This window comes from Zootoca vivipara, chromosome 15 (assembly GCF_965207765.1).
Source record: "Zootoca vivipara chromosome 15, rZooViv2.hap1.1, whole genome shotgun sequence".
Classification (NCBI taxonomy): domain Eukaryota; kingdom Metazoa; phylum Chordata; class Lepidosauria; order Squamata; family Lacertidae; genus Zootoca; species Zootoca vivipara.
The window spans coordinates 536,370-554,567 of NC_142598.1; the positions used below are offsets into that span (position 1 = coordinate 536,370).

At 47.6% G+C, this 18,198-nt stretch overlaps 1 protein-coding gene across 2 annotated transcripts in view; it reads right to left on the minus strand.

Moving 5' to 3' along the window:
* Positions 1-3,506, minus strand: part of SYN1 (synapsin I) — an 84,004-nt gene extending 80,498 nt beyond the window's left edge. For both annotated transcript variants that reach the window (XM_088658762.1, XM_035140651.3), the window contains exon 1: positions 3,026-3,506. In XM_088658762.1, coding sequence (XP_088514888.1) covers positions 3,026-3,375 — 350 coding nt within the window. In that variant the 5' untranslated portion in view covers positions 3,376-3,506. The remainder of the gene's footprint in view (positions 1-3,025) is intronic.
* Between the last annotated feature and the right edge of the window lie 14,692 nt (positions 3,507-18,198).

The window sequence follows — 18,198 nt, forward strand, 5'->3', positions numbered from 1 at the left end:
ATCAAACACAGCTGCAGGAAATATATATTTTTCTTTTCCAGGAGAGCTTCCTCTGTTTATGAATAACACCCAATGTATAACTCAAAGGCACAAAAGGGCTGGGAAACCTTGAATGATCTTGGGAAATGCAGCTTCCTGTGTGCCATTGGGACATAAATACGGTATGCTGCATGAGAAACTCATATAATTCATAGAATCATAGAAGTGTAGAGTTGGAAAGGACCTGGCTCAAAGGTCATCTAGTCCAAGCCCTGTTTGGGGGGGTGGCAATGCAGCCCGCCAGTAGAATTAATCCGGCCCCCGTGGCAGTATATGTCCTAAAAAAAAAGCTCAACAACTTCTGTTGACCCTCACGCATGTTCACTTCATCAAATCTGGCCCTCTTCTGGGCACCCCTGCTTTAGTAGAACACAGTTACTGATGTATCCTAATGCTTAGTATGTCATGACAACCAATCATCTATTTTAGCCAGTATTGTGTTATGGACCGTGGACAGCATCAGATGTTATAAAGGGGGTATATAAAACAGCTTACACTCCTTCAGTTTACACATTGTTTAACTAATGGTGAAGTCACAATGAATTGGCTTTTTCCTTTCCTCCCTCCAGGGGATCATGGCACATTGGCAATCCTCCTGAATTATCTGAGATGGACTGAGCTTGCAGGTCCTGACACTTATGTTGATTTCCCCACATTAAAACAAAAACAAAACACAATTCTACAAACTGGTGCTGTCCTAATATTCCTGCCTGCCATCAATTTGTCTAGCTCATTTTCTAATCCAGTTATACAGTTGACCATTAGCATATTCTGGGGCATTCAATTCCAAAGCTTAGCAGTAGTACTGTATTTTCTAGTTTAAAATTCCTATTTATTTTAAATTATGTGTGCATGTGCTCATTTCATCTGATCCAATTCCATGCACAAGGACTGATCCCATTCATAATGGAAGCATTGAGTTCTCCATTTTCTTACCCATCAGTCTTGTTCAACTTGCCCTTCTTGGTTATCACAACCCCTCAAAATCATGATTCCCTTGGGAGAGTTCACAGAGTCCATTTCTCACCCTGTAAGGTCGCTCTGACAGAGAAATCAGGGGCAGGCGAGAGAAGGCTCTCGGGGGATGCCTAGCACAGGAAGCTAGGCATGATTTAGCTTCATGCCATATAATATGCCTGTCCCCAACTGACATCCAGCCTGGGATTTTAGCACTGGAAGCAATGCTCAAGGGACTGATGCCTTCATAGGCTTGTGTTCCCTGACTGGTAGGTCTCAGAGTCCCTATATAGAAACCACAGATAAATGGAGCCTTCTCTTCATGTTGGCTTCTGGAAAACTGGACAACCATGCCACTTACAGGCCAGAGTGGCCCAACAGTTGGGGGTAGAGAAGGTCACACAGACAAGGAAGCCGGAAGGTTGAGGGAAAAGGAGGCAGAGGGCAAGTGTAGTCTCTGGAAGAGCCAGGAGAGAACTGATGCCTGTGCTGTAGCCTCTGAAGGGAAGGGAATCTGGGTTAAGGCATGGTGGGGGCAGGAAGGGGAGTCTGGAGGGACTGGGTCGGACTGGTGTGTCAAACCAGAGAGTCACACATTCTCTGGAGACTTGGAACAAAATTAGACCATGCAGTGCAGCCTTAAGAACAATCCTGGCTTTTGGTTGTGATCATTCCCCAAGGGAGTCTCCTTGGGGAAGTGCAAAATTGTTTCACCAAAAAGCTGAAGGATGAACCCACACAGTTCTCTTCCCCTTCATCTTCCATGAGCCTGGGGAGGGGGAAAGGCAGACACAGAGAGAAGCATCTTCCAGTAACTCCCTGAAATTCCTGTTCAATTATTCAGACCTCCTCCATACCTTAGCAAGGCCAGCCAACCCAAGATGCAGACTGGGAGGGCAGCCAAATTGGCACTTGCCACCCAGCTGGCATTTTGACTTCTCAGCCTGATACAGGTTGGGGCTGCAAGACAAATACTGGTTGCCCCCCTTTCCTTTTTTTTTTTTGGTAAGCCATTTGTGTTAGGAAAACTAAGCACCATTTCTTTCCCACAGCTTCAACACACACCAACCTGTTTCACCTGGAAATCTCTCCTCTTTCCGCCACTTACTGAAAACATGGTCTACAAAGACCCTGGGCTGAGTTCACCTCTGGTTCAGACCAAAGGGTACATTGCCTGGTGGCCATCAATGTCCACCTGCTATCTGACACCTCCCTCCCTCTAGCCTTTTCTTTGTTACCTCTTGAGCCCTGCCAGACGGGCAAGAGATACTCAGCACAGACCCAGATGGGGCAACAGAAAAGTGCAAAGGGAAAATAAGAAGAGGAAGTGAGGGGGTGATGCAATAGCTGAGAGGGGGGGGATGGATTTTGGGATGGAATGACAGGTCGGATGAAGAGGTGGAAGAGGGATGGATGGGTGAACTCTAAAGGAAGGTGGGAGCATGCAAAAGTGAGAACACTGGCGCAACTGAAGAAATGCACTGCAGAGCATGCATGATAAGGAGCTGTTTGCCTTGTTGTGCGCTGTGACAAAAGAACGGGGGGGGGGGGGCAGGGTGCCCTCTGGATGTTTGGGCAGTGCTGGCTGGGGCCAATGGAAGCCGCAGCCTGAAACACCTGGAGGGGACCAGGTTAGCCAGGGCTGGGCTAAAGAGCAGCTACCAATTTGCCAGCTTGCCTGGCACCACGGTATGCTTAACACAAAGGTGCCACTCAGCGTGGAAACGGTTGGGTGGGGGGAAGCCGGCCTCGGAGGAATCATTTGCCACAACTTGGTGCCACGACACTCAAAGTGGCCAAGGCTGGGGAGGGGAGAAAGAATAGAGTTGGTTTTTATCACCATCCCGTTGGCCCCCTCTGGAGAACTGGGAGCGGTGATGGGGAGGAGGTTTGGAGTATTTTCCTTTGTCTCCTTCAGGCGGAAGGAGGAAGGAAGGGTGGATGGATGGATGGATGGATGGATGGAGAGATGGAGGGATACGCGGGGCGGAAGGGATGGCTTCCCCATCTCCCCTTGCCAGCTCCTTACCAGTCTGTCCCTGGCTCATCCACCACCAGCAGCACTTTGCTGCGTCCCGAGGACCCTCCGGAGCCGGCAACCCCCCCGACCTGCTCGCTGAAGGTGGCCGCCGCTGCCGCGGTCGTCTGCTTCACGGCGTTGGAGAGGGAGGAGAAGAAGCCCCCGGCCCCGCCGCTGCTGCCCGCGCCCGGGCTGGGGGCCGACGGCGGCCTTTCGGCGGGCGAGACGCTGCCGGGCGACGGCGAGGTGGCGCTGGGGGGCGGCGGAGGGGGCTGCGGGCGCTGCAGGTCCGTCATGTAGCCGTTGGGTAGGTTGGCCATGAAGTTGCTGTCTGAGAGACGCCTGCGCAGGTAATTCATGTTGGCGCCGGGGGGTCGCAGGGGGTCGGCGGGTGGGGGCAGGGGGACTCCTAAGGAGGGGACCCCCTTGAGCGATGCGTCTCTGGGTGGGGTGGAGTTTTCTAAGCCTTCCAGGTGGGATCCCCACCACCCCTACCCCCAGACGGCTGCTGTGCGGAGATCTCAGGGATTGCCCACCTAAAGGAGGATCCAGAGAACGGCCAGCCTGCCAGGGATTTCTCAAGGGGGGTCGTCTAACGGGGAGAGGCTCCCTCCCTGCAGCAGATCTATCTCCTGTAGGGAAGATGAGGCTGCTCTTTTTCTTTTTCTTTTTCTTTCAGCCCTCTGGGATCCTTTGCTTCTGAAGGGATTTGCAGGAGGGATCTCTCTCTCTCTCTCTCTCTCTCTCTCTCTCTCTCTAGCCGGGAAAGGTCCTCCAAAGCGCTTCCTGGGCGCTCCTGCCTCCTGGGGAGAGGATCTATAGGGAAAGATGGGTGCCCTTGTTCCCCTGCTCTTTGGGAGCGGGAGATCGCTCGAGAGAAAGGAAAAGCCAGCCCAGCGCGGCTCCTCCCAAGTCCTTCTGTGAGCCACAGCAACCAGCCTTGCCCAGTTAAGCAGCTCTCCTGCGCGTGGACTCGCCCAAATGCTCCCCTTCCCCCCTATGCGGCTGCAGTGGTAGGCACCTTATCTCTGCCAAGCGAATCCCGGGGTGGACCATTAGCCGACGGGAGAAGGGGAGGAGCTCGGCTGCTCTCTCCTCAGCCCCCCTCCCTGGCGAGTGTGAATGGTACGGCCCGGTACCCAACATCGGAGATGCAGGGACAGAGCCAGAAGGATGCTGGTGATGCTGTGCGCTCCAGCGGAATTGATGCTGGTGGTGCCACTGCCCTTAATGCTGAGGTTGACGTCATGGTGCCAGTGTCGATGATGTCACGAAGCTGGTGGCAAAGAAATCCCAAAGCTGATTTATATTCCCACTGGTTCCACTGCACTGTAGGATGTATCAATGGATATCGGAATAAGTGGAAAGCCTCCCTTGAGGGCAGCAGGGAATGGGGCTACAGTCACAGGGAGAGGCAGGAACTTCCCTCTTGCCCATATTTTGATCCTTCAATGAATGGGCCCGAGACAGACAGACAGACAGACACCACCCAGGACTCTGAGAAAGAAGAGAAATGGGAGGTCCGTTTCCTACCTGCTTGAAGTGTGACCCGGCCATTATGTGGACTTTTAAATTGTAGAATTGTAGAAATTGCTTTGGTTGTTTCTGGAGCTAGTTTAATTGTTTGCATTTAATCTTATTTTAGCTTATCAAATGCCACTCCAACAGCTTTTGGCATTCGGCCACCAAATACCAGTTCCTGGGAAGCCTCGGTGAGCCAAGTGCTGTTGCTGCATCCATGCCCAGCTTGCAGGCTTCCTACAGGCATCTGACGGACCCCGTGAGAACAGGGTGCCATGGACTGATTGGGCCTTGGCCTGATCCAGAGGACTCATCTTATGTTCTTAAGCAGTTTATCAATCTGTAAAATAAATAAATAACAATTTACCTACAGAGCTATGAAAATAAGTAGAGAAGGGAAAGGTGCACACCACCAAGCAAAAAGAAAAAAACCAAACCAATAATATTAGGGAAGTTTTTAATCTGTGATATTTTAATGTATTTTGGTATTTGTTGGAAGCCGCCTAGGGTGGTGGGGGAAACCCAGCCAGATGGGCTGGGTAATAATAATAATAATAATAATAATAATAATAATAATAATAATAATAATAATAATTAATAATAATAATAATTTATACCTTGCCCATCTGGCTGCGTTTCCCCAGCCACCCTGGGTGGCTCCCAATAAAATATTTAAAACATATTTAAGACAAAATTCCCACTGGAGACAACTTGATACTAAAGCTGCCCCTTCTCTCCTGAGTGCCTGAAATGGGGAGGGGGTGAATGAAAGGGCTTAAGCAAGCCCATAACATCCCTGGAACTCATAATGTCATAAGTGCGGGCGGGCAGAGGGCAACTAGAGCACTGCTCCACTAACCTCAGCCTGTCCTCAGCCAAACCCCACCTGCCTGCCTTCCTTCTCACTAACCAGTCTAAGGGTTGACACTTCCTGCTGGCTTCCTCCTCCATAGTCTCAGTTGCCCTTGTAGATCACAGCAGGGAGGAGGTTGGGCAAGAAACTGGAATTAGTTGACGCAGCCTGGCTTCACCTGCTGTTGGCCTCCCAGCCTTCCACTTTACCAGTTCCAATGGGCACCAGCCACCACTCAGCACTGGAGGCAGGACAACGGCATAAGGTTTGACCAGACAATATTTATCATGGTGGGTGTGCTGTCCATAGTGCTGAAGATTGTGCCTGTGCCTTTGTCCATGGTGCTGATTGAACCTTACAGTTCTGCTCTACCCTGCATATGCTGTGGAGGGAAGTGAGGGGCAGATGGGGCTCCTTGACCTGGGAAGGAGGAAAACTCTGGTCCTAAACCCCTGCTGCTTTGTGGGATAACTTCAAGAGAAGGAAACTCCAAGGAGTAACCCCAACACAAATCCAGAGCGGAGTCCCTAAGAAGGTTGGGTGGCACCTTGTATGCCTCTTTTTGGAAACTCCTGCAGTTGAGTGGTGCCAGACATATTGCTCTGCTTTCCTTTGAACCTCATCAGCAAGGCTGAGAAGTGAGTCTTGTCATATGGGCAGCCAAGGCTTGTGCCCTGGGGAGGTCATTTCGATGCTGCTAACACAGTAGTTTGACTTCACCCCTGGAGGCACTCTTCATTGTCTCTTAAGACAGACAAACACCAACAACTTCCAAGCTCCTTCTCAAAACAGCAGCTGGAAAGACACTTTGAACTCCCCCGCATTTATGATGATCCGGTGCTCTTTGACTCAATAGATACTATGCTTTTTCTCCATACAAGCCTCATGACTAATGTAATGAATCAAGGTGAAACTGGTGCTCTTTGCATGTTCAGAGGGGGTCTAAATATTGAGTTGCCAAGATAGCTGATTAGTATCCTAGCCCGTTGCTTCCCCTCAGCATCCAGATCCCAGGTTCACCTGTGCAGCTTTGAGACCTGTAAATCTTTACAGAAAGAGAATAGAGGATTGGGGGCATCGACTGCTTTGGCCCCCGCTTCAAATTATTATTGGATCTGAAGTACAGGGAAATGGCCAGGATTCATATATAAATTCTATGAAAATGTTTAACATATCCCTCTTCCACCAAAAAGGCCGGTTAATGTGACACTGGTGATGGTAATATGTAGCAAAGAGGAACACATGCCTGTGCATCCAGCCATGATGACTCACATCTCCTTTTCAACATTTGCTGAAATTGGATTAAGCTCAAACACATCAAATATGAATTAAAGCCCTAGGTGTCAAACATTCTCTACCAAAATAATTTGGAGGGAGGATTACATATTATTTTCTCTTTTTGCTATTGAATAAGTAGGCTGCAGACCTAGCTAGAACTATTACAGAGGGTCTCCACCCTCTCAGCCCTCAGGGTGTAGGGATACCACTAGCTTGTTTTTCAGGATGTATCTGGGAGAATTCATACTGTTCACACCAGATTCTGAATAGTCATTGATTTGTGCTCCCCTTTTGGCTGCCCACTTGGCACATGTGTGTGTGCATGCATGCATGCGTGCTGAGGATAAACTTTCCCCATGGTGTTCTTTGCAATGAATTTCTCAGCACAGAATTTTGTGTGCCTTTTTTTCCTTTTTCTTAAAGCATGGAGCCAGGTCAAAAAGTGCCTGAACTTGCTGTGGTTTTGATTCAAAAAGAAAGTAAATGTTGACGGTAAATTCCACTGCATCTCCCACAGGCCTGGTGGGAATAGTCTCTTGTTCTGGCCTTGTCTCCTCTTTCTTTCCTAAGTGCTGTAATTGCCTGTCTCACTTCCAGACCTGCTAGGGGTTCTTTAGGTGTTAATAACACACTCGCCTGGTTGCGTATCTGCAGGGCCTAAATTACACCTTGTCATGCTGCTCCAGTCTTGCTGAACATAATTGCACTGCTTTGAAGAGGAGGGGGCAGGAAAAGACCTATTGGAAGTGTGTCTACCATCCAATTTCTACTTCTGCATGTGGAAAAGCAAATCTAGCTATAGATGTTTGTGGAAATCCCTGATAAAGTACTGAATGTGACATATATATTGCTCATGTGTATCATCTGCAAGGACGTGTCAGCATTTCATTTAGAATCATAGAATCATAGAGTTGGAAGAGACCACAAGGGCCATCCAGTCCAACCCCCTGCCAAGCAGGAAACACCATCAAAGCATTCCTGACATATGGTTGTCAAGCCTCCGCTTAAAGACCTCCAAAGAAGGAGACTCCACCACACTCCTTGGCAGCAAATTCCACTGTCAAACAGCTCTTACTGTCAGGAGGTTCTTCTGAATATTTAGGTGGAATCTTCTTTCCTGTAGTTTGAATCCATTACTCCGTGTCCGCTTCTCTGGAGCAGCAGAAAACAACCTTTCTCCCTCTTCTATATGACATCCTTTTATATATTTGAACATGGCTATCATATCACCCCTTAACCCTCTCTTCTCCAGACTAAACATACCCAGCTCCCTAAGCCGTTCCTCATACATCGTTTGACCATTTTGGTTGCCCTCCTCTGGACATGTTCCAGCTTTTCAGTATCCTTCTTGAACTGTGGTGCCCAGAACTGGACACAGTATTCCAGGTGAGGTCTGACCAGAGCAGAATACAGTGGTACTATTACTTCCCTTGATCTAGATGCTATACTCCTATTGGTGCAGCCCAGAATTGCATTGGCTTTTTTAGCTGCTGCATCAACACTGTTGACTCATGTCAAGTTTGTGGTCCACCAAGACTCCTAGATCCTTTTCACATGTACTGCTCTCAAGCCAGGTGTCACCCATCCTGTATTTGTGCCTTTCATTTTTTTTGCCCAAGTGTAGCACTTTACATTTCTCCCTGTTAAAATTCATCTTGTTTGCTTTGGCCCAGTTGTCTAATCTGTTAAGGTCATTTTGAAGTGTGATCCTGCCCTCTGGGGTATTAGCCACCCCTCCCATTTGGCAGGCTTGTTTCAGGCTATATGAAAAATTGCAAACATGCATGACTTGGCATGATGGTTTCTGTTTTAATGATCTAATGTACATGTTTTTGTATATTTTATGGTTTTGCTGCTTTGGGCATTCCACAAGGTCCTGAATTCAACAAATAAATAAAGCTGGAGTTGTCATATTTACCTGCATCAAATGTGCATTTCTGAATGTGTTCCTGCATATTTGAGTCTTAGTATATTTCTGTACCAACGTGCACCAATGCAGAATGGCCTGCCTGTGTGCTTGTCTGCTTGCTTGTTTTTGTGGCCCCTTGACTTCCCCCCTCACATTTTCTCATGAGTGGTTATGACTAAAAGAGGCAGCCTCAGAAACTGTGAGGACTTCTGCTGCTGCAGTAGTGCAGGGGGGGGGAGAGACGGAGAGGGGTTAGAGGATTTTCTGCTTTTGCATCACCATGACAACCACACTGAAAGAACCCTAGAAATCCCATTCTCTCATCTAGGCCAATCCTGGCCTTTCCCAGTGCTGAGAGCAAGGTGGGGGGGGGTCGTGATGGAGAGAACAGTGAAAGAACAGCAGCTAAAGAGAAGCTCTTGGCCACTCCTGTTGCTATGGGGATGTCTAGGATAAAACTACCGGTAGGAGGTAAGAGGGTAGATTTCCCCTTATTAGCCTGAGCATCAGCTGGGGCCCAATTTAGCTAGGATGTGCCACTAGGTGTCGCTGCCGTCTTGATTTCATTCCACTCAGAAAGGTCTTGATTTCATTCCATGCGAAAGGCTGGACTAGATGAATCCCAAGCAGGAATTAAGATTGCCGGAAGAAATATCAACAACCTCAGATATGCAGATGACACAACCTTGATGGCAGAAAGCGAGGAGGAATTAAAGAACCTTTTAATGAGGGTGAAAGAGGAGAGCGCAAAATATGGTCTGAAGCTCAACATCAAAAAAACCAAGATCATGGTCACTGGTCCCATCACCTCCTGGCAAATAGAATAGGAAGAAATGGAAGCAGTGAGAGATTTTACTTTCTTGGGCTCCTTGATCACTGCAGATGGTGACAGCAGTCACGAAATTAAAAGACGCCTGCTTCTTGGGAGAAAAGCAATGACAAACCTAGACAGCATCTTAAAAAGCAGAGACATCACCTTGCCGACAAAGGTCCGTATAGTTAAAGCTATGGTTTTCCCAGTAGTGATGTATGGAAGTGAGAGCTGGACCATAAAGAAGGCTGGTCGCCAAAGAATTGATGCTTTTGAATTATGGTGCTGGAGGAGACTCTTGAGAGTCCCATGGACTGCTAGAAGATCAAACCTATCCATTCTTAAGGAAATCAGCCCTGAGTGCTCCCTGGAAGGACAGATCGTGAAGCTGAGGCTCCAATACTTTGGCCACCTCATGAGAAGAGAAGAATCCTTGGAAAAGACCCTGATGTTGGGAAAGATTGAGGGCACTAGGAGAAGGGGACGACAGAGGACAAGATGGTTGGACAGTGTTCTCGAAGCTACGAACATGAGTTTGACCAAACTGGCGTGCTATGGTCCATGGGGACACGACTAAACGACTAAACAACAACAACAACAGAAAGGGGCAAGATATCCCATTGACTATTTCCCTTAACCCAGGGTTGGGAAGCCTGTAACCATGAAGATGTCGCCAGACTAATCTAACTCCCATCAGGCCTGACTCTGACCACTGGCCACACTGGCCTGATGGGAGCTGGATTCCAACACCACCCAGAAGATCACAGGTTCCCCACCCCAGCCAGATGGGCGGGGTATAAGTAATAAATTATTATCATTACTGTTATCTTTCCCCAGGTGCCTCAGAGGTAGGGCCGTTCCGCCAGTGAGGCAAGGTGCGGTGACTGCCTCAGGTGGCAGGATCCACAGGGGCAGCAGAGCTGGTCTCCATGGACTGCACCACCTGCTGTGTTCACTCCTTGGAGGCCAGGTCTGCTTCCTCCTTGGCAGCCCCCCCCCCATGCCACCTGTACAGTGGCCTCTTAACAAATAGGAGGTGCTGCTAGTCTTCTGCCACCCTTCTTCCCAATGATGATATTTCTTCCCCCCTTGTTCCTAATGTAGATCTTCACTCATTCCTTCTTCCCTGGTTGGGGGAAGTGCCAGAATGTCTTGGAGATAGACAGAAATGAAGCACATGTCAACATTTCCAGCCCAGAGCATGGGAAATTATCCGGTTGAGTTTCAGTCTGTTGTGCCGGGGTTAAAGATTCGCTGATGTGGTGAGTAGGGAAGGAAAAAGAGGCCTGACCTGGCCATCTATATCTGTCATATTTCATACTGCTGCTGAGACCCTTTGTGGCTTTTGCTGTTATTCTCAAAACAGCCTGCTGCACCCACCCTCTTTCCAGGCTTCCCATGCTGGCTTCCTGCTCCCTCCCCACCCAAACTGCAATACTCCCCAAATCTAGAGATTATCCTTCAAAGAAAGATATAGTCTGCCTGCATACAGTTGCACAGCCTCCAGTTTCTCACTGATGAAAATAGGGACACGTGTGCATGCTTGCAACATCGCTAGACTCACACCAAAGACACCCTCCCACATCAAATGTTGCTGAAGGCACCTCTCCACAGGGGGCATGTTTTAATGTGATGATTTGTTGCTTTAAACTGATTGTGTTAATTGTTAGCAGCTCTGGAAACCCAGAGAGGTATGCAATACATGTAAATAAATTAATATTAATTGAATCTGCCTTAGTCCTGTTCTGCACTGGCTGCTTCAATAAATCACTCATATTCTTCTCCCCTCCAGAAAGAAGCATAATCCCTTATATGTCTACTCAGAAGCAAGCCGATTGAGTTCAGTGGATCTTCCTCCCAGGTAAGTGGGTATAGGATTGAAGCCGAATAATATATAGTAGACCATTTCAGGTCACAGTGGATCTGGTTGTACTTTCAGAATAGTTTCCAAGCATTTGTTATGTGACAAATTGATGGTAGTTGTGGGTGGGAGTTTTTAATAGACAGACAGCGAGAGAAATAAAGAGAGAGATCCTGGGCTGCTCTACAAAATAATAATATTCAAAATGGCTTACAAAAACTAAAAAATAAAAGTATAAACATCAAATCATTCAAGCTGCAATGAAAACATAGAAGTATACAGTGCAAAAGGGTTATAATGTACAAAGACACAGCAACAAGCAACCAGGTTAAACATTGGGCGGGGGGGAGGGGGGGGAGAGAGAGACCTGCTAAGCATCAGTACAACCTGATTAAATAAATGTGCTTTAAGTGCCTGTCTAAGCACAGGAAGAGAGGGATCCCAACAGACTTCTCCAGAGAAGGAATGCCATCGTTTAGAGGAAAAGAAGCCATGCACTGAAAACCAAGATGCATTTTCATTTCAAGATGGGCTGAAAAGAGAAGGACTTGTGTGTGTGCATGTGTACAGCAAGGCTGCAATCCTGCCCTGAAGACTAAAGTCACCTCCACACCTTACATTTAAAACACACAGATTTTCTGCAAAGATTCCTGGGAATTGTAGCTGGCCCTTCACAGAGCTACAATTCCCAGAAACTTTAACCAAACTAAAGTTCCCAGGATTCTTGGGTGGGGGACTGCCATGTACTTTAAACGTATGGTGTTGATGTGACCTAATAGAATCTGATGGATCCTTGTATGCTCTGAGGGATTTCCTAGTACCGTAGAGAGAACTGGCGGTCCTGTTGAGATCCTCTGTTACTGTGCAGCTTATCATAGACCCCATAGGAGCCAACCTCTAGGGGTCAAAGGGTCTTTGGCGCCCTAGAAAAATATTTGAGGGGGCCTCCCCCCAAGTTGAAGCATTGCCATTCAAATGGTATCCATGCATTGCATCATGTGGTCAATTGTGGAGTGCAGGGCTTACTTGGCCCCCCAACATTTTATTCAAAGTGGCCCCCAATAGGCCCTAGGAACTGCATATGCTCCAAGTGCCCCAATGTGGGGTTTACTCATGAGTGTAGGGAAGAATGGGGAAAGGGGAAAAGAAAGACAGACAGACACTTTGACCTGCAAAGCTCTGGTCCGAAGTGGGAGAGAGAGAGAGAAGGGACCTCCTCCACCCTTCGCCCAGGCTACTGTAATCACACAAAAGAATTGCATCATAGAATTCAATACAACCAATCAAACACATCAGCACATCCCAAAAAGGTTTCACGTGGGAGAGGATCAGGTAGCAGAGAATAGGTGAGGAAAAAGCAGGAAGGCCTTTCCCAGGCTGCAGATCTATCTGCACTACAAAGTATGTTATACTTGTAAACAGGAAAGAGGAGCAGTAAAAATTCCTGAAAGGATTAGGCAGGAGGACAGCAGAAAAACAGATAGGTTTTACTGGTACCTCCAGAAAAGCAGGATGGTAAAGGAATGCAATTTTCCAGCGATAGTCCCGGAATTATGAAAGCCATCCTTCTTTCTGATTTGATCCGAGAATGTTCCTATTTCACCCACCAGGGCCTCCAGCCCTGAGCTCAGGGAGGAGGATGAGTTGGTGCTTGGCCCAAGCAATGGTGGGGGCGATGGCAGTTCGGAGGGAGCATCCCATGGCCTCTCCGTGGCCCCTGCTGCCAGTTTCCTCGCTTGGGCAGCTCATGGCGGCTGCTGGACTGCGGGTGAGGAGGGGGAGAGGCTGCAGCTGCCAGGGCCCAGCCCTGTGTGACATGCCGGCTCTGAGGAGCAGGCAGAGGGCAGGGCCACCTTGGCCAGGGAGAAAGGGGAAGAAGAGCAGAACACAAGGAGTCTTGTTTTTTTCATTAAAAATGCTTTGTGTATCCACATCCAATCTTTCCCCTTTCTAAAATTTATTTATTTATGTGTTTTGTGTGTTTGTTTTTTGTAAATTGACCAAAGAATAAAATAAAATTGGGATTAAGGAGTTTTCTCAGGACAGGGGAGGGCATATTGTGTCCCGTTGGGATAGTGGTGGTGGTGGCCCTCGTCCTTGTTCTGATAGGAAATGCTCTGCAGGTGGGGGGGGAAATGGGGGGGTGAGAAATGTCCCTATTTTCATCTGTTGGAGGGTATGGAACTGTGTGCAATGAAAACTCAGGTGGTGCAAGAGTCACTGCAAACCTGATTGAACACATGTTAGAGCACATTACTCAGCCTACCATGTGTCTATGAAGGCAATGAAGAAAATCTACCCGGCATGTTCATTGTGTCCTTTTCTGAGTGACTCAAAGTTTGTTAACATTGATTCCATGCATATGCAAGAGACCAACACTCCGGCTACAAGGTGGTCCCTCTGTCACAGGTTGCTGAAGAGACCCAGCTGACCTCTGCAAAGAATTGAGCCTTCAGAGTTGTGGCACCAGATCTCTGGAACTCTCTCCCTCTTGAAATATGCCAGGATCCTACCATTTGTGCTTTTGACAGATGCTGATGGCATTTTTCTTCACTCAGGCTTCTTTGGTTTAATGTTGTTAATTTGTCCACCACCACTGCTGGAAGCCAGGGGCGGAGGAAGGGGTGTGTGGTAGGGGTGGCCCACCCTGGGTGTCACCACTGAGAGGCTCCGCGCTGCCCCAATGGTCCACCCGCTGCCTTCCCCCCCCCCCAGCTGTAGGGTGGCTGAGTGGGAGGAGGCAGGCAGGCTCCTCAGAGGCCCCGTGGAGCATCCTGGCCCTGCCCCCATGCCGCTGCTGAAAGCTGCTTTATTATGCTGTTTCATTGTTTATATTACATATATTCTCAAATTGTGCACAGCCTGGATATGTTGAGGTCCAGTGATCTAAAACATTTTGGCTAAATAAATAAATAAATAAATAATAAAAAACCCTAAATTCACTTAATTGGGAGTTAAGTCCCATTGAACTCGAAGGACTTACTTCTTAGCTGGCATGTATGGGAATTCACAATCTTAAAATTCCGTCCCTAACTTACCTTCCAAATGGGATGAGATTTCTCAGAAAGAAATACCCCAACACTGAGACAGTCTGGGACATAGGCAGTTTTGGAGCGATGCAAGATTTATGATTGCCAGGTTGATTTCTGGCTTTGCTTGTGAGCCCTTAAAGGGCAATGTGTGACAAGCGGAAATTCAGAAAGTGAAGCTTTTCCTTCCCTGTTAATGTGTGCTGTGGTGGGATATCTTCTTTAATGGTCCTTTAAAGGGACATAATTCCAGATGGTGGCAGAGGCAGGAACACCCAAGCAATCCTAATGCATTCTGTGCGGTGACTTCTGTTGTGGCGCTAGGCTAAACCCTTTCCTTGAGCTATGACAAAGCAGCTCATCTTCTCAGCGCCTCGCTGTTTTTCGTGCTTCCACCTGTAGCACCACCAGGGAGGAGTAAGGCAGGCCTGAACGCAGACCACTGCAGCACACTCCTGGCTAGTTGCAACAAGCCCGGCGTGAACTCCTGGCCCAGATGCACCACAGGCCTCCCAGATGCTTCAGAGGCCCAGGCAACACCAGCTGGAGTGCAAAAACGCAGCTGCCTCTGGGCAGGGATTGTTGAAGGTGTGTTAGAGGGGGATTTCCTCTTGGGAGAGGGGAGACTTCGGCAGAAGGAAGGGAAGAGGCAGTTTCACCTAAGGAGAGGGGAGGACAAGCAGAAGGCAGCCCAGTTTTGCCTTCCAAGATCTGTTCTTGAGTCTCCATCGTGGTGCCAAAATGTGCCACTCAAGAAACCATTAATGATGCCTTCTTCTTCCCTCTCACTCACTTATGTGATTCCAGAGCACTCTCAGGATCTGTCCAAACTCGTGTCTTCCAGAGCTACTTTGTTTCTACTTTCTAGCTATAAGCTGTGTGTGGAATTGCAACTGACTTTCCACACTTTGGGTGGGGTAGCACACTGTGTGTGCGCTCACTTGCTGGCTCCTTATTTCACTGTGGTGTTGTTTAGTCGTTTAGTCGTGTCCGACTCTTCGTGACCCCATGGACCAGGCACTCCTGTCTTCCACTGCCTCCCGCAGTTTGGTCAAACTCATGTTCGTAGCTTTGAGAACACTGTCCAAGCATCTCGTCCTCTGTCGTCCCCTTCTCCTTATGCCCTCAATCTTTCCCAACATCAGGGTCTTTTCCAGGGAGTCTTCTCTTCTCATGAGGTGGCCAAAGTATTGGAGCCTCAGCTTCAGGATCTGTCCTTCCAGTGAGCACTCAGGGCTGATTTCCTTCAGAATGGATAGGTTTGATCTTCTTGCAGTCCATGGGACTCTCAAGAGTCTCCTCCAGCACCATAATTCAAAAGCATCAATTCTTTGGCGACCAGCCTTCTTTATGGTCCAGCTCTCACTTCCATACATCACTACTGGGAAAACCATAGCTTTAACTATACGGACCTTTGTAGGCAAGGTGATGTCTCTGCTTTTTAAGATGCTGTCTAGGTTTGTCATTGCTTTTCTCCCAAGAAGCAGGCGTCTTTTAATTTCGTGACTGCTGTCACCATCTGCAGTGATCAAGGAGCCCAAGAAGGTAAAATCTCTCCCTGCCTCCATTTCTTCCCCTTCTATTTGCCAGGAGGTGATGGGACCAGTGGCCATGATCTTGGTTTTTTTGATGTTGAGCTTCAGACCATATTTTGCGCTCTCCTCTTTCACCCTCATTAAAAGGTTCTTTAATTCCTCCTCGCTTTCTGCCATCAAGGTTCTGTCATCTGCATACCTGAGGTTGTTGATATTTCTTCCGGCAATCTTAATTCCGGCTTGGGATTCATCTAGTCCAGCCTTTCGCATGATGAATTCTGCATATAAGTTAAATAAGCAGGGAGACAATATACAACCTTGTCATACTCCTTTCCCAATTTTGAACCAATCAGTTGTTCCATATCCAGTTCTAACTGTAGCTTCTTGTCCCACATAGAGATTTCTCAGGAGACAGATGAGGTGATCAGGCACTCCAATTTCTTTAAGAACTTGCCATAGTTTGCTGTGATCGACACAGTCAAATGCTTTTGCATAGTCAATGAAGCAGAAGTAGACGTTTTTCTGGAACTCTCTAGCTTTCTCCATAATCCAGCGCATGTTTGCTATTTGGTCTCTGGTTCCTCTCCCCCTTCGAAATCCAGCTTGGATTTCACTGTAAAACCCTCTTAAAAGGTAACACACTTGTGGCTTGACAGAGCTCTATGGATGGAGAAGGGGCAAACATAGTGGCAAAACAGCACTGGCAGTTAAGACCAGAAGAGGAAGTGTGCTTTAAGAAGGCAATATACTTTAATTTGCACCATAATGCTTTTTCACCTAAACACTATTCTGTGAATATTTCATTTTTTAAAAAAAAGGCAAAAGTTATTTTAAAAGCTTGAAGAAAAAGCCCCAGTAAAATGGCACCATAGTAGGGTTGGCATATCTGGACACCCCCAAAATTGTTGAGCTTTTTTCGCAAATTCCCACCAACTTTGAAATCCCAGGTGTATGGCAGCCCTGGTCAATAGCGAAGGTGTGCCAAAGAGCTTTAACATATGGCCTGTTTATTCATGCATCCTGATTTGCTTACACAAAGCTTATGTGGTTCTTAGATAATTATATCCAATATTCATTGAACATTTGCTCTGATTTGTTTCCTGGGCAGTTATATGGCGGTGAGCATTCAGCCTGCATTCATCCTGATCTGTTTGCAGGATGTTTACACATGTTCTCATTAGAAATTCCTTAGTCCCTCATCACTTTCCAACCCCCAAACATCTGTTTTAAGTGGATTTGTTGCACCTGGATGACACAGACCTGCAATCTACTTTCATCTTGCATACCTAGTGTTCTGGTATGCGCTGACAGTATAGACTATAGAGGCACTCAGAGTAGTTTTGTAGGCTAGGCTTATCTGTTGTTCTTACTTTCTCATTACAGTGCCTTATGACAATGCAGCATTCATTTCAAGTTAATTGGGAAAATGGGAGTTATAGTCTCTTCCCCTAAGACAAGTGCTGTTGGTTTTCTGACACATTAAAAAAGTCATTTTCTTATGGTCTCCCTGAGTGTCCCTTATTTTGGAATTCTTCCCATAGCTCACCTGCCATTATTTCACTGCACGTACCAAAATGGAAGGGGAACCCCAGGCTCAGACAACAAACTTTTGGGATTCAGCCCATAGCATGGAAATTGCCCAGTGCTCCTGACTATGTAAGTGGTGCGATTTTCAAAATGCAGATAAAATCCAAAAACAAATAGGCCCAGAAAATCCACTCTACCAAAAAGAGAAAGAGAGAAATCCTAAATATGTTGGAATATGCCTACACATGTTGTGTGTGAATGTTACATCATCCTTGTGTGGCCATCAGGGGTATCAAGAGTGGAGCAGGCACAACCTCACTCCCCTCTGCACATCATGGGCCAAATCAGGAGAGATATTGTGTGATACAGCCTTTTATCCCCAACTAAGGTCTTGAGAGCTTGCTGCTGCTAAAGGTGCTGGGAGGTAGGGGCACTTTTGCTTCTTGTTTTTAAAGGGCAAGTCTCCAAGTTAGTACAGTAGCAGAAACAAAGTGTATTTAAGTGCTGGCCAGGAGGGAGAATTTCACTGCTATTTTTCTCTGCCTCCCCTTGCTGTGCATTCAGACACACAGAACCTCTTCGTTAGTCCCCCTCATGCATGTCTGGAGGAAGATTTTGTGCTCAAAAAGGAAACTGCCATGCAGGTGGAGCGGAGCTAGATGAAGAAGAAAATCTCTGGATCTGTGCCTCTGGGGCAAACCCGGGCAAGCCCAGGAATCCTGCCCTGCAGCCTGCTGCTTTAAACTTGCTGGTTCCCTTCCCCACCTCCTTCCCAGTCCACTCAGACTTCCAGACTCCTCGCCCTTACCCACTAGACTCCACTCCTTCCTAACAAAACAGCTGCCTCTGGGGCAGGAT